The 17,547-nt window shown below is 35.8% G+C and overlaps 1 protein-coding gene across 2 annotated transcripts in view; it reads right to left on the reverse strand.

Annotated features, from left to right (window-relative positions):
• The window catches only part of ME1 (malic enzyme 1), a 170,534-nt gene that overhangs the window by 34,838 nt on the left and 118,149 nt on the right, over positions 1 to 17,547 (reverse strand). For both annotated transcript variants that reach the window (XM_045843851.1, XM_045843852.1), the window contains one exon: positions 9,256 to 9,365. In XM_045843851.1, coding sequence (XP_045699807.1) covers positions 9,256 to 9,365 — 110 coding nt within the window. The remainder of the gene's footprint in view (positions 1 to 9,255; positions 9,366 to 17,547) is intronic.

Here is a 17,547-nt window from a genome sequence, read left to right on the forward strand (position 1 = left end):
TGAACAACCATAAATTTTTAAAACACAAAGTATTAAAGAATAAAGTCAGATATTTTTCTCACTACCCGAAAGATACTTAAACATGATTCTTATACATGGCCTGGTCTGACCTTCTGGCATAACCCTGATTTAAATGTCAGTGCAGTCAAGGAGTAAATGTGACAATGCAGTCAAGGAGTAAGTGTGATATTTCATAATAATGTGAGTTTTCACACTAAATTATTCCAAAATAACTTTGGTTTTGAGATTGACAACTAAACTTTTAGTCAACCAGAGAAAGAAGGGCTAATGTTTGTCTTTGTACTATCACTGTGTTTTAAAGAATACTTAGTGCTTAACATTGTAAGTAAGCTACTGAAGAGATTCAATCTTCTTAAAACTTTAGAAACTTCTATTTGTATTTGTGTATAATACAACATTAACATTAAAATGAATCACCAGTTAGTTATGTTGTGTCTTTGCTATGGTTATTAAATGTCAGTCTTATCTTTTATCAAAAAATGATCCCTACTAAGACAATAATTTATTAGTATGATTATAATTACTATAAATAGCCAGTAAAGACACTGACGTGTAATCCAATAATTGTACTCCTCATGTGCTAATGAATAAATAGACCAGGTAAAATACAGGGACTAGAAGCAGCAGAGAGAGGAGTACATCGGTTTAGGCAGGGCCCAGGCATTCAGAGTGCATTCCCTGAGCACAGACTGAAGGGCTAGTGTGAGAGGCCCTGGACCTCAGATGGCAGGGCACATTGTCCTGCACAGGAAACGTGTGCAAAGACATGGAGGCAGGAATAAGTGTTAAAAATGAGAGACCGAACACATAATATTGCTTTTTTTCTTCCCAACAAACTCTACTAAAACAACAGAAAGGAGATTTTTTTTTTCCAAATCAAGGAGACCAGAAGAAAATAGCATTAAAATTTTAGGAGCTGGAGGGCAGATGGGCAAATGGCAACTGACCTAGTAGACTTGAAAAGCTGGATTCTTGGCCAGTCATGGGGAATTCCAAGAAGCGAGCAAAAGCCTCAAAAGGCCTAGGTACAGGAGGCACCAAGTACTTCAGAAAGGGGTGGAGGTGTTGGTGAAGAAGAGGCTAATAACAGGAGGCTAGTCAAAAATCTATTAAGTATTCATACCCCAGATATCCTTCCCTGTCCCTCTAGCACACCACTGATGCTCCTACGCTGAGATCTAGAGAAAAACTCAAAATTTATTTTCAAGAGAGGGTCTCTGGGCTATAAGACACCAGGAATAATTGTGTGCAATGATGCCACACTTGTAAACAAGATTAACTGAAAGTTTACAAACAATATGGAGACCCCCCCATTCTTCTCCCACTTGGCTCAAAGAACAATGGCAGGAAGCCAATCCTAACAGAAAGTTAATATCAGAAAAGAACTTGGAAAAATCTGTTCTATGGAATCTGAGCAGTGTTAAGAGAAAAGAACCAGAGGGAGGAGTACATCTGTTTAGGAGGATTCCTTGAGGAAATAGCTCAACCAACTCACCTTATGGTAAAGTTCTAGAATACAAGCTTCATTTGTGTACTCCCAAAATGTAAAATGACAGGGAACATAGAAAACAGTGAAACTGTAAGTATTACAGTGTTGCTGAAGCAAAAACAGCTTATTAGAATGTAAAGTGATGTGCAGCTGGGAAGTGTCAGGATGAGATCACATAGTGCCTTCTGCTACATATTCATAGTAACTACACATAGTTATATAACTACATATCATTATAACTTATTATAGGCACCAAGTTGTTGCTGAAAGATTCTAAATCCAGAGGGCAGTGGGAGGAACTGATTTGAGTTATAGGGCTGGTGGTAACTAGACAAATTAGGACACCAAAATCTTTGATGTATATTCTTATAATTTTTTCTATACCTAATGTATGCAAATTCAAGAGAATTTTATAAAAAATATCTCAAGCAACCCTGGCTGGCATAGCTCAGTGGATTGAGCGCGGGCTGGGAACCAAAGTGTCCCAGGTTCGATTCCCAGCCAGGGTACATGCCTGGGTTGCAGGCCATAACCCCCAGCAACCGCACATTGATGTTTCTCTCTCTCTCTCTTTCTATCTCCCTCCCTTCCCTCTCTAAAAATAAATAAATAAAATCTAAAAAAAATTTAAAAAAAAAAATATCTCAAGCCATGCTTACCACTTTAATATATTTTCATCACTTAAAACTATCTTATGATTATCTCATTATATCAATTATATATATTTTAAAATATTTCATATAATATTCCATAGTATAGATATATGATCATTTATTTATCCAAACCTTTATTTCTGGATATTTAGATTATTCTAATTTTTTGTATCAAAAATAAGATTACAATAAACATGCTTATCTGAACAGACATTTTTCCAAAGAAGATATACTAATGGCCAACAGGTATGTGAACAGGTACTCAACATCACTAATCATCAGGGAAATGCAAGAAAAAAACCATGATAAAGTATCACCTCACACTATTCGTATGGCTATGATCGAAAAGGTAGGAGATAGCAAGCACTGGCATGGATGTAGAAGAAAGGGAACCCTTGTGTGCTGTTGGCATGAACGTAAACTGGGAGGCTGACTATGGAAAACAATATGGAGGTTCCTTGAAAAAATTAAAAAAGAACAACCCTGTGATCCAGCAATTCTACTTCTAGACATTTATCTGAAGAAAATGAAATCACTGTCTCAAAAATAAAATATCTGCCACCTCCATGCTCACTGAAGCATTATTTACAATTGCCAAGATATGGACACAACATAACTGCCCACGAGTGGATGAGCAGATAAGAAAACACTATGTGTGACAATGAAATATTACTCAGCAACAGGAAAGAAAAAAATCCTACTATTTGTGACAACAGGGACGAACCTTGAGAGCACTATGCTAAGTGAAATATACCAGAGAGAGAAACACAAATACTGTATGATGTCACTTATATGTTAAATCTAAAACAAAAATCCAAACTCATAGATACAGAGAACAGACTGGGGTTGCCACAGGCTGGGGGTGGAGGGTGGGCTAAATGAGTGAAGAGGGTCAAAATATACAAACTTCCAGTTTTAAGACAATTAAGTCCTGGGACATAGTATATAACATGGTGACTATAGCTAACAATACTGTATTTGAAAGTTGTTGAGAGTAAATCTTAAAGAAAAAAATTGTAACTCTGTGTGGTGATAGATGTTAACTAAATTTATTGTGGTAATCATTTTGTAGTATATACATATACCAAATCATTATGTTATACAACTAAAACCAATACAGTGTCCCATGTCAATTATATCTGTTTTAAAAATGGAAAAAATATTTAAAATAGATAAATAAATATCCTTGTACATTTGTTTTACACATCTTTACTTGCTCAGTATAAATTGCTAAAAACAGAATTATTGGATAAAAGATCTGAATGTTTTCAAGGTTTTTGACACAAGTTGCTTCTCTAGGAGTTCTAGTAATTTATATTTCTATCTTGAATGTATGAGAGTGCTCATTTCCTTAAAAACATCATTAACGGTTGGGATGATAATAAAAATCTTTGCCAGCTTGATAAAGAATACCAGCTTCTGCTGTTTCATATGCTTTTTTAAAAGTTAGTGGTATGGTTAAACTTTAAAATATGTTTTCCAGGCAATGGTATTCATTCTTTTGTAAAATATCTGTTTGATCTGTTTGATCATGTCTGATTTTTATCTTTTCAATTATCAAAGTATTTTGTATAAAATTAGTATACATTTACCTTATTTTAAAAAATTTTAACAATCAAACTAGGAGCCAAAGAGGCTATTAAGAGGGGGGAAAAAAAACTCTTTTTGCAGTTGATTTTAAATGACCAGAGGTAAGACCTACTCTTTTGGTGAATTTGCTAAAGTTTGATGGTCTCCAGGTTATTTAATTAAATGCCCAATTTCTTAATAGATTTAACTCACACTTTTTTTCAGTGAAAAATAATTTATAATTAGAATGCATTAAGGTTTAAATAAATTTTTAACCAAAATTTCTATCATTTAAGATGATTTTAGATTGTTAATAGAGTAGAATTTTAAGTATTTTTTAAAATCAAATATTTTCATAAAATATTATCTTTAAATAACACACTGTTAAAAAGAAAAAAAAGAAAATAAGAAAATTTCCCCAAGGCTACAGAGTAAAAACATTTATTTACATGGTAAGACTGTAATAGTTACATAATTATTTTTGTTGGCACTGGAAGGAAATTTCTATGCCCACAGTGGGGAAACTATTACACTTGTGGGCAAAATGGTAAAAACATAAGGTTAAAAAGGTAAAATGGAAACATATGGGAAAAATGTGTCACTAATGACACTATTTTGGGTATGGAGAAATGCACAAAATGGTTTGGTCATTTCTAGTCAGAAATCTAGTAACTTGCCAAAGATTTCTTTCATCAGAGATTAGATTCATTTTTCTCAAATCGTTCTTTTTGTTGGCTAAGGTAATAATACTCTAAGACTCCTATATGAAAATAAATAGACTATGTATGTGCAGATTATATTTTATGGCGGATTAGTGGGAGTGAAAAACCAGTTGCTGAATGCCTCCACTGGTGACCTGCTGAAGAGAACATTCTGCTATGGGTCCTCAGGGAAGCCCCGCAGGCTCTCGGCCTTGCCTTGGCATCTGTCTCTGATTTCTTGTGCTCCTGACTAATTCGATGCAGCCCAGGCCTTGACGTCTAAATTCTCTCCTTAGTTGATAGGAATTCTTACCCTAATTCATAACTGTTAATTTTGTTTGATGTCTATTAATTCTGCATAATGATTCAAAATTATGTAACACTGGTTTTTAACTTCTATATGAACATTTCTGTGGGACCTACAAATTCAAAAGATATAGACTATTTAGAAAAGGACAGTACAGGTTTGTTCAACAGTTAATTGGTGGCTATTTTAGGGACCACTGCAAAGTGAATTACTACGTGACTTTGAGACACTGAGTTACACAGCTTATGTTTGTAGCACCAAAGATACTCTATCATGTATACACATACATTGTATCTTCAAGTTAGGGTAACCATCTAATTAAAATTAGATGGTTTGTATTTCCTTTCTGATGTCCTACAAATATTCACCTCTTATGAATAAATATTCAAGAAGAGGTTTAATACAAAAAAGAAGAAAACAAAGTTCAAATTATGTGGGATCTTTGTCATGAAAATGGCACTAATGTAACAATACAACCAACATCACAAAGGATTCGAGGAGAAGAAAGATTGACCAATTACTTCGGTGTGCTTCAGTGTGCTTCAAAGGTATAAAGAGACTCATTGTGTTTATTTGATTATTTGTTTATTTCCTCACCCAAGGACATTTTGCCATTGAATTTTTTTTTTTTACAAAACCAGAGAAAGAAAGAAACATCAGTGTGAGAGAGAGAAACTCCAATCTACTGCCTTATTGTATGTGCCCCACCTGGGACTAGAACCCACACACTGGGTATGTGCCCTAATGGGGAATTGAACCTGTGACTACAGGGCAACAGAGCCACCAACTGAGCCACATTGGTCAGGGCCAGACTCATTGTTTTTAAACACATTATATATTCATAACTATGCCATACTAAAGAACTTTAGCATAGTGATTTTTTTTAAAATTTGTACTCTTACCCATTTTGTATTATAGTTTCCATTCAAATTATATTTATAAAATACAGTTTAATTGATAGGATATTTTCAGAAATAACTATTTTGTCCTCAATATAAACTCTCTAAGAGAAACATTATCATCCCTATTTTACATTCAAACTTTTCTTTGACTGCTTCATTTCCAATGGCATCTATCTGTTCTACTGTGGCGACCTTCCCACTCAGTTTCATCTTGATGCTCACCATCACTTATATCCAATCCTTCTTGGAGGTACTACATTAGCATGCTTCACTCATGGTCTATAATCTCCTATCTTTCCAGTTCTTTATTCAGTTACCCCCATTATAACTATTATTTAACTAATGGGACAGTCTAGGCCATTTTACCCTTTCTCTCTGTCCTTTTATGTCTAATTCCTTCCCTATCCAGGTTAGTGCTATGGCAACCACTTTAACCTTGGCTCTTATCCCACTGCTCTTTCTTTGGACAAGTACAGTAAAACATCCAGCCTCGATACATCCAACTGACCATCTCAGCCCTGCTTATTCCTACACTCTTGAGCTCAAGCTGCTCAGCCTGGTGCCATGATATATTTGTGATATTCAAGTTCAGCTGGATCTTCAACACCCAGGATCACTGAACCCTTTTGTGATTCATAGTCAGCAGCTCTCTAGTTCTTTCTAGCAGGTCTTTCAGACCTCCTTTATTCTCATCAAACTCCTGATCCTACCTCTTGTTTCAAAGAAAACAAAAAAAGATATTATGTAACTTTCTGCCATAGATAAGAAAACTAAAAGTCAGAGAGATAAGTAAATTTATCAAAGTCTACAGCTAGTAAGAGGCAAAGCAAATCAGTCTGTCCAAGGTCTTACCATCTACACGTTACAATGCCTCTCATTTTTCTCATTCTCAGTTACTGACCTGCCATTCTACCAGTTCGTCAAGACAGAAACCTATGCTCCATCCTTGACTCTTTCCTCAACGTCATCAACAACCAATCATCTATTTCTATCTTCACTGGCATTTTCCCACAACAAGGCACCATCATCATGTATCTGGATTATAAAAACATGTTTTACATTTGCTCCTACTCAATCTCTTCTCCACACTGAAAACAATGTGAGCATTTTCTCCAAATGCAAACCTACCTTAGCCAACCTAATTCCTATTTCAACTCTCACCAACTCTTTTAAACTCAGTCCCTTAGACTAGAGATAGGCAAACTCTTTCTGTACATGGTGAGATAATAAATATTTTAGGATTTGTGGTCACATGGAATCTGTCCCAGACCTAACTCTGCTGTTCAGCACAAAAGCAATCATAAATGATGCATGAACAAATGGGCATAACTACGTTGCAATAAAACTTTACAAAAAACAGACAGTGGGCTGAACTTGGCCCATAGGCTGTAGTTTGCCAACCCCTGCTTTAGCCATACTGCATCCATTCATTCCATTAGCATTAAGCACTTCCATGGACTGGGCACTGTGTTAATGGCTAAAGATATAACGATGAGTAAAACATGTCCCTTGCCCTTCATGGAACTTAAAATTTAGTAAAGAGGAAGATATTCATTTTTAAATTCCATAAATACATAACACTCCTACTACCACAAGGGAAAAATAAACAGTGTAATGAGAGCCCGTAGTAGATGGATTTGAGCTAAACACAGTTATCTGGAAGAATTGTCAGAGGAAGGCTATGCCTCAGATGAAATTTAAAGAGCAGGGGGCAGAGGGGAGAATATTCTGGGAAGAGAGATCAGCATTTGTGCAGACACTGCAATAAGAAGAAGCCTGACTCATTTCTGGATCTGAAAAGGGATGTTATGGCTGGAATGGCAAAAACAAAGAGGTTGGAGAGGGAGGTAGGGATCAGACTATGCATTCTGGGCCATATTGATGGTTTTCATCTTTATCCTAACTGAAATTAAAGTATTCTAGGGAGAAATGAGATGACCAGCTGTTCATAACAAAAAGAAAATGTTGGTTTGTTTATCACTAAATCCTCAGCCCCTGGTAAACTGTAGAGAATGTATGCAGATAACACCGAGGAAGGGAAGCAAAAGAAAATGTAGAAAGATTTCTTAGGAAAATATCCATTGCTTAGGAGAGATGATAGTAATTTACATTAGGGTAATGAAAGAAATCTCTGAAAGGGACAGACTTTCACCAGAAAAATCAGGGGGGTTTAGTGATAAACTGAATTTGGCAGTGAGAGGTGAAGAAGAGAGAGAGATACCGGGAACTCACTGAGAAGGAGAAGATCGGGTTTAGTGGGGAAATAAGAGTTTGACTTTGGGAAGGCTGAGTATGAGATAACTTTGAGATATCCCAGAGGAGACCTGAAATAACCAAATGGGTATAGGGACCTGGAATTCAAAGATATCAGGGCTAGAAATATAAACCTGCTAATGCAACATATACCTAAGAAGATAGAATAGGACAAAGAGAGAAGGGCCTGGGACTTAGTATTAAAGTATTCTGTCATTTAATAGTCAGTCAGAAAAGGATGAACCTGGGAAAAAAAAGGGGACAGTCAGAGAGGTTCAAAGAAAGGCAACAGAGTGTTGTGACAAGGGAGTCAGTAGAAGAGAGTGTTCTAGGGCAGCAAGTGAGCTTAACAATGTCAGTGCTGCTGAGAGTTCCAGTAAGGTAAACACTAAACAATGTCCACTGGGTTGAGTGCAGTGGAAAGCATTTGTGAGCTTCCGAGGTGCCGATATTCATTATGGTCCCCCTTAAGCCCTCTGCCTATGCTTCTCCCTCCACCTGCCCTTAAAGGAACAGGAGCAGTGAGGTTCTTTTTGCATTTGGACCTTTTGGATTTGGGGGCAGGGTAGTTGGCTAGGTGTGGATTGAGAGAGGGTCGAAAAAAGGGTTTAAAGGAAAAAAACAGGTACCATAGACAAAAGGAGGTAGCCAAGAATTTACAGTCTATCAAAGGTAAGTAGTAAAAAGCAGCAGACTATGTATACAGGCAGCTTCTGCTTGGGAGAAGCTTAGAAAGTATGCCCGAGATAAAGGCTAAAGAGAAAAGTATATGTACTCTTATTTGTAAGCAATGAACAATACATTTCCATAAATTTCAGTTTTTGGTTACCTATAATCACTGGGGGTTTCATCAGATTTCAGGGAGCTCATTCTCTAGCTCACAGATTATATGGTACATTCTAGAGTAACAGAGTACTTTTCTCAAATATAAGAAAGGAAACAAAAAATAACATATGAAATCTTCAAATGTAATTTTTGGCATTTAACTGATATTTAGTATATATTTCTTGAATTTGAATCATTGTAAAATTATGAGCTAATTTTAGCAGACATTATTCTTTTTAATTTTTTTATTAAAGTATAAGCAGTATACAATATTAGTTTCAGGTGTACAACACAGTGATTCCACATTATATACTTTGCAATGTGGTCACCACAGTAAGCCTAGTAGCCATCTGTCACCATAGAAAGCTATTATGCTATTACCAACTATCTTCCCTCTGCTCTGCATTGTACCCCCATTCCCTTATTTTATACCTAGGAATGTGTGCCTCTTATTTGCTTTCACCCATCAGCCCCCTCCCCCTGGCAACCATCAGGACACACTGTTCTTGACCCATATGCAGTGAAATTTTATTACCTTGAATATCATCATTGAATGTGCAATATTGATTTTGATACTTGCTCAGGAGACGAAATGCATTTCTATTGGCAAAATCTTCAAACTGGATAAGGCAATTCATGCCATACCTATGGGATAAAACATTACATTAAAAGAGATTAATGAAATAACATTTAAAAATAAATCTTTAAAAGTAGCCTGGAGAAAAGTCAAAACATTTTTTACAGGTTCTACCTTGCTACTTGGTGTAAGTATGTGATACAATGCCTGCTCAGCAAAGATTTGGTGCAGGCTTACTACAGAAAAAGCATGTTAGTATCGTGAAATAATACACAGGTAATAATAAAAATGTGGCCCCTATCATCAGAGAATTTAAAATGTAATGGAAACTAAATACTTTGAAATAAATGAAAAGTAATGCAAAAGGGGTATACACAGGAGTTATAGATGATAAGAGGGCAGATATTACTTCTGGCTGTGGTAACAAATGCACTGAGTTGTAATAAACAGTTATCATTTCAAAAGTTCAAATGTGGGGTTTTACATGCTTAATAAATAGCAGAAGCAAAATAACTGAGGTGAAAGTCAGAGAAGAAAAAAATTCTTCAAAAATAAGTCAATATTAGCTATAATGTGGAGATACAAAGTGAAAGATAAGGTCAGAATTTTATGCTGGGAACCTTAAAATTCTAGCCCAAGATTCTGGCTTTTATTTCCTATTCATGGCTAAGCACCAGAAGGCTTTGAGCCTTGAACTATACAGGATAGGTTTTTATTTCTGAAATTAACTTGTTTGTCTGTTCCTTTATTCATATGATCATCCACCCCCTTATCCATCCAAGGCAAGAGAAATTAAAATTCTTGATAAGCCAAGTATCCAAGAATTGCCAGAGAAAGCCATAAAGCTGCAGGCATCCTTGCTAATACAGGGTCCCCACTGCTGCCCTATTTGAGTCCTTTTACATGTCCATGGTCAGCTGCCACCTCTGTTACATCCAGTGGCCATCCCTAACCTTCCTCAATCCTTTTAAATCCAGACCTCTTCACTTGTCTCCTACTTCCTGGAATAGTAAGGGCATAAGGATGACTTCCCTCAACTGTTCCCTGCATCTCTACCCTTAGCTCCATTCCTCAGGCCTCAGTGGACAAGGTGTTCTCTTCCTGGTTCTAGGTGACTTCCCGCTGGTGCCCACATTCTCACTCCAACGGAGAGGGAGCCTTCTCAATTAGCTCCCTCTCTCACTTTACAGCTCCTTCTTCTGGACAAGTTCCTCTTACACGATCACTCAGCTTGCAGCTCTCATTAAAGAGAAAACGTTCCCTTGACCCTATGTTTTTCTACCTTTCCATTTCATGACCGTGGTTCACGGTCAATCTCTTACACACTTCTCAGTCCCCTCAGTTTACCCATGCCCTCAGGACTCTACTGGAATTTCTGTTCTGAAGTTAAAATATTTCCTGACTAAAACTCCAATGAACACTGTTTCAGTCCTTAACTTATTAACACTCTTTGTTGCATGGTGATTGTCTTTTTTTCTTGAAGCTCTATTTCCTGTACTTCTGTGATATCATATTTTTCTGGGCCTTTTCCCAGACTTCTGATCATTTCTTCTTTTACCTCATGGAATCCTCAGCCCTTAAACGCTGGCGTTTCCCATGACTCCACCCTTGTTCCACTGCGTGCGTGTGTGTGTCCTGACAGACTCGCAATCACACTCATGGTTTTAACCAACTATAAATACTGACTCCCAAATACGCATTTACAGTCTAGCCCTGTGAACCCCAGACCTGTCTATTCCATGGCCAGCTGGATTATTTTATTTGAATGTACCTCATACTAAAAAGTCCAAAATTGAATTCACTACATTCCCACAATACCTGTAAGTACTCAACAAATACTTGTTGAATTATTATGATTTATAAATATTTTCTCATTTAATCTCAAGGTACAATTTTATACACAAAGAAAGCCTTCAGCAACTGGTAAACTGGGGAGGGGAGATTTGCATAATTTCTCTACCATCTAGCAAGAAACAAAAACAAGTTCCTTTCATTTAATTTTTAAAGCATAGGCACTAAGTAGGTTACAGAAGTTTTCTATATCAATTGTTTTTATTAATGAAATTAAAAATGTTAGCCTAGTCAAAAAGATTTTTTTAAAAAACTTAGTTACTACATTAAGACTCTAACACATTTTTCTCTTTTGATTGAATTCTCAAATATAAGCAAAAATTTCCCAATGTAAATCACAATTACTCTTATAATTTTTCTTCATATTTAATCTCCCCTTCTTTAAAAATATTTATTTTCTACAGTTACCTAAGAAAACAAATTCCTATGAAACTGCTAGCTTTTTCATCAGCATTAAAATATTTTCCTTCTTACATTCCTCTTCCATTTCCTTTTCTTTATATCAAAGTCTTTTTGGTAATGTTGCTCATTTGCTCAGAAAAGTTTCTACAATAGTCCATTAGGTCTTCAAAAGAAATAATATTTTACAGATGATGAATAGGCACATGAAAAGATGTTCAACATCACTAATCATTAGGGGGATGTAAATCAAAACCTCAGTGAGATATCCCCTCATACCTGTTCGAATGGCTATCATCAAAAAGACAATAAATAAAAAGCTGTGGAGAAAAGGGATGCCTTGTACACTGTTGGTGGGATTGTAAATCAGTGTAGCCACTAAGCAAAATGGTATGATGATTCCTCAAAAAATTAAGAAGAGAACAACTATATTCAGTTATTCCACTTCTGGATATATATCTGAAGAATGTAAAAACACTAATTCAAAAAAATATATATACCTCCATATTTATTGCAGCATTGTTTACAAGAGCCAAACAAAACATAGTGTCCATCAGTGGATGAATGGATAAAGAAGATGTGAGATACACAAATATGATACTGTGTGCTGGAGAAAGAGTCAGTGGAACAGATGAAAGATGGGGCTAGAGACAGACAGAAGAGTATTTCAGAATTTAAGATCTTGGCAATAGAACTTTTAGGCCATTAGCTTCTTCCTCTTAATTCATATGTTATTAGCTATTCTTTGCTCATGTATATATAGTGGAATACTACTCAGCCATAAAAAGAATAAAATCTTGCTATTTGTGACAACATGGATATACCTTGAGGATATAATGCTAAATAAAATCAGTCAGAAGGAAAAAGACAAATACCGTATGATTTCACCCATATGTGTAATCTTAAAAAATAAAGCAAAACAAACTCATAGATACAGAGAACAGACAGGTGGTTACCAGAGGGAAAGGGGATTGGGGTGCAGGTAACAGGGATAAAGGGTGTAAGGTGCACAACGATGGCCACTAGATTTTTGGAGGTGATCACTTTGTAATGTACACAAATGTCTAATGATAATGTACACCTAAAACTTATGTAATTAAAAAATAATAGTACTCTCATGGTAAAAAAAATATTTTGGCCCAAATACAAATAGTAAAATAATTCCCATATGAGCAAAGGATAGCTAATAAAATATGAATTATGAGGAAGAAGTTAATGGTCTAAAAGTTCTATTGCCAAGACTTTAAATTCTGAAATACTCCTCTCTCTGTCTCTACCCTTGTCCTCCATCTGTTGCATTCTTTCTCTAGCATGTGATATCTTCATCTTGGTCCTTCCTTTCCTCATTCATTCCATCTTGCTTCAGCTCTGAATGCCAAAGACGGTGATTTCAACAGTGCACTGACTGTCTCCCTAGACTCCCTTGTCCCCTTGTTTTCCCTCACTCTGAATAACCCCCTCAGTCCACTTAGACGGCACATAAGTCCATACTATCGAGTCCCAGCCAAGGACTTTAATCAAGTCCTACAATACTTGTTTTCATTGCTTTTTGGTCCACAACATGACCCCAAAGAAGCTTTTACAACCTTTTTTTTATTCTCCTTGTCCCAGGAGCACTCAATCCCTTACCAGTCACTACCTCACTAAAATTAATGCTATCCAGAGACTCTGAACAATGTTAGCTTTCCCACCTCTCATCCACTTTTAAAAATCTTTGTACTTTTACTTATATTTTCCCTCTCTACTTCTGAGAAGTATTCTTACTTCCTTGTTTCTAATCTTTCTAAGGACCTTATTACTTCAACTTTACTTCTCTGTATTGACTACTTCAATTTCACCTTCTCCACTCATCCCTTCTTGTCTCCAAGAATTCTTAGAACTCCCTGATTTTAAAACCACATTCCTCAACCATGACAAAATCAAAACTATGGTTATTATTCTTTCTCCCACCACCCTGTTGCCAAACCTCTGAGAAGAGAGAGCAATAACTTTTCCTCATTTCTCATCTCTTGTCAATATCATGCCTATAATTCAAGGATCATCTCAAAACATCACATCTTGTTATCATGATACAAATGAGGTCTCCTTCTTCTGATCCAATGAAACACCTTACATTTAAGTTATTTTTCTTTCATTGTGGTTACTAATGTGTATTATATTTGTCCTTCATGAACTTTTTTAATAACATAAAATTCATAGTAAAAACTGGTATCTGAACTTTTATTTGTATTTTATTGATTATTAGTGAAGCTTAGCATATTTTTCCATGTCTATTGGTCATCTACATTCTTTCTGGAAGATTATATGTTACTTGGTTCATTTTCCTATTCTTACGGTCCTTTATTATTTCTTAAGAATTCTTTACAAATTAAAGGTATTAACTTTCTTTTATATATATTACAGATTTCTTACTCTATTATATTGTGCCATTAATCATTTACAAAGTTCCTGTTTTTACAAAAGAAATTTTAAATTTTTAGGGAGTCAGATATTTCCACCTTTTTACTTATAATTTCTACTCTTGATGGTATGCTTACCAGTGTCTTTTCCACATACATTTTAACTATTAATCATTTTTATTTTAATGATATCATGGATTTAGACAATAATTAAGTGCTATATCTGGTATTATTTTTTACTATTTGGATATAGATTTTTTTCAAAAGGAAAGATCAGAATTTGTTTTTGATGTAATTCCCTCAACTCCACCAGCACCGGTTACTCCACAGTCCACCCTGTCTCTCATCCCCTGCAGTAAGATACCATATTCTGATGTACCATCAGGTCAGTTTCTGAACTTTTCTCTTTTATTCTACTACTGCTAATCACAACAAATATTTTTTCACTTTGTGTGTGTGTGTGTGTGTGTGTGTGTGTGTACAGTCATTTATTCTTTACAACCACACTACAAGGCACTATAGGATTATTTTCATCCTATATATGAGAAAACAGGCTCCGCATGTTGATACTGCTAGGTAATGATAGTCTAACAGTGATGATTAGTCTACTCATCTCTCTATCCAGAAAAAAAAGCCTCCCTTTTGTAATTAATACAGTTTTAAAATAACTTTAAAATTTAGCAATGTTATTTATCGCTCGTTCTATTTTTTAATACTATTTTGTATTAGTTGAGGTATACAGCAAAGTGATTAGATAATCATATTCTTTACAAAGTGGTCCCCCCAATATTTCAAGTACCCACCTGGCATCACACATTGTTACTACAATATTATTATCTGTCATTTGCTTTAAGTATTTGCTTGGCTACGGCAGTTGTTCAAAAACATAGGTTCTAGAGTCAGAGCTACTGGGGTGAAATCCTGTCCTCCTTCCTCAGTCATTCTGGATCTTTAACTGTTCTGTGTGTCTTTTCCTCCATTAGGAGACATGAAAATAGGGGCATATTACAATAAATTTAGATTAAGTGAAATGATACATATAAGTGCTCAGTGTACAAAAACTGGCACATGAGCACACATTATCTCAAGATTTTTTTTATTATTTAATAGCAACAACAGAAGCTACAGACAGTGAAATATTTTGAAAGGCCTAAGAGAAAATAATTGTCATCCTAGAATAGTGTATGTAGCAAAGCTATTCTCCAAGAGTAAGGCTGAAATGATGACATCTTTAAGGTTTATTTATTTATTTATTTGAGAAGGGGGAAAGGAGGGACAAAGAGAAGAACAGAAACATTGATGTGTGAGACAAACATCAATTGGCTGCCTCTTGCCTGCCCCCAACCAGGAACCTGGACTGAAGCCCGGGCATGTGCCCCTACCGGGAATTGAACCTGTGACCTTTCCAGTTTGCAGAACAATGCCCAACCCACTGAGCCACATCAGCCAGGGCTGAAATGACAACATCTTTAGATAAATAGATACCAAAGGACTTTTACTAAAGGAACTTCTAAAGGGTATATTTCAGGAAGAAAGAAAATAAACTTACAAAGGCCTGTGATATAATGAAAAGTAGAATATAAGTAAAAACAAGTAATTTTCATCCATATAAAACAGCAAAAAAACTTCTGGCATGATTGAGTGAGGAGATTGGCAAATCCGTTCCCCAAAGAGCAAAAAAATAGCAGAACAAACCCTTCAAACCAACCATTTCAGTAATCTGGGAACCAACTACAGGCAAAAGAAAAAAATTTTAAAGTACAATAGGAGAGTGAGGTCAACTTTGAAAGGAACAGACATTTTATGCTCCTTATATACATGTGATGTCATTCTAGGTAACTCTTTAGTTATCATTATTAAAAATTACTAAAGGGTTATTAAGAATGGGTATTGGCATTTCCATGGTTATAAAGTATTATATTTTTTTACAATCTCAGCAGAGAAACAAAGTTTGTGGTAGCAACTGATTACCTCAAACACAAATATCAGTCAATAATCATCTGGTACTTATAAAGGCTCCTTCCCAACATCTCTGGTTTCCATGCAGGCCTTGATAGTAAAGGGTGCATGCTTTTAGACAGTGCCCTCGTATGGTTCGCTCCCATTGTGTCATATACAAGTGGTCTTACAGCAGTAGATGATCTGTCATTATATCCCAAAGCAGCAGAACCTTGTGGTCTCAGCATGTGAGGAGGAATCAGAGCCTTCTCAGTTCTATTCCTGGATCTACCACTTACTTGATCCTGTGGTTTTGTGCTTGTTACAGTTTCTCTGTAGTTAAGACAAAATCCCCTCAATATGGTTTGCTTTTAGTGCTTAGGACTCAGTGTGGTTAGGCTATAAATTTATACTGTTTTCTAAGTGAAATCAGGGCATAGGAATAGGTAGTAAAATGGTGTACAAGATACCTTATCATTTACAAAAGCTTATTCTAAAATTATTCCCTGCAAGAATACCACATATCACTTTTATATTCATGACTTTTCTCTTACCTGATAATTAACTCTGATTTGACTCCTAAAGATTTAGACAGGCATTCTGAATTTATTTTGTGATACAAGCATCTTGCATCATATAATAAAAGGCAGCCATGGAAGGGATATTTTGTGCCAGACTGAATCAGTCTGGTCACTATGAAATTATAAGCAGTGGAACACAAGGAAGTTAGCCAATTCAATTCTACATAACTATGAAAAGAGCCTACTATTTTATGATCAAAATATCATGTAAAATAGCGGGTGTAAATGGTTTTAAAGTTAACAGAAATACCACCCACAAAATTAACATGTAAGAATTGTAGAGAATTTTCTCTCATGTCACTGTTGATCAGACAAAAACCTTATTACAGTGAGTAATAACTATACCTAGCACTTACTAAGTGCTGGACACAGTGTATAGGGATTATCTCAATTAATTCTCTCAGTAAGCCAGTTAGGCATGTATTGTTATTAACCCTTTTACAGATAAAGAAAGGAGCTCAGAGAGATTAAGGGCTGTGGTTGAGTTCTTACTGCTAATAAGTGGTTAAGTCTGAACTGGCCTGCATGGCCCATGTATTTAAACTACTATGTGGATAGGTGGGCTGGGATGGGAGTAAAAGATAGAAAAGTGTACTGCAACAACAATTAAAATAAAATTAAAAAAAAATACTATGTATCTGGCTCCCATCAAACACCAACATCATGGTCAAGTCAATAAAGTGAACGGTATATTTAAAAATAAAAAGAGTGTACTGATAAAATAAGGGATTTATGATTTTGTCATAAAACTAGCATTTGTGTATATTCAATGTATTAGATATTTTTACTACAGAAAGTATATAGGCAGATATTGGTGAAAACATTAGTCTTTCTTTGGTTATAAACTACCAAGAATTCACTCTAACCTGGTCAACCAAAAACATTTTATTTTAAGAACAAACTGACAGTACCCAGTGGGGAGGTGGATGGGGATAATGAAAGAAAAGGGGGAAGGGGTTTCAGGAACATCTATAAAGGGCACATGGACAAAACCAAGGGGGGTGGGGGTGGGATCAGGGGTGGGAGGTAGTGGTGGCTGGGGTGAGGAGAGTGGTGGAAAGACATTTTGATTTTTCCCCAAG

The sequence above is a fragment of the Phyllostomus hastatus genome, unplaced genomic scaffold, assembly GCF_019186645.2.
Source record: "Phyllostomus hastatus isolate PE091 unplaced genomic scaffold, TTU_PhHast_1.1 phas_contig_40, whole genome shotgun sequence".
In the NCBI taxonomy this organism is placed as follows: Eukaryota; Metazoa; Chordata; class Mammalia; order Chiroptera; family Phyllostomidae; genus Phyllostomus; species Phyllostomus hastatus.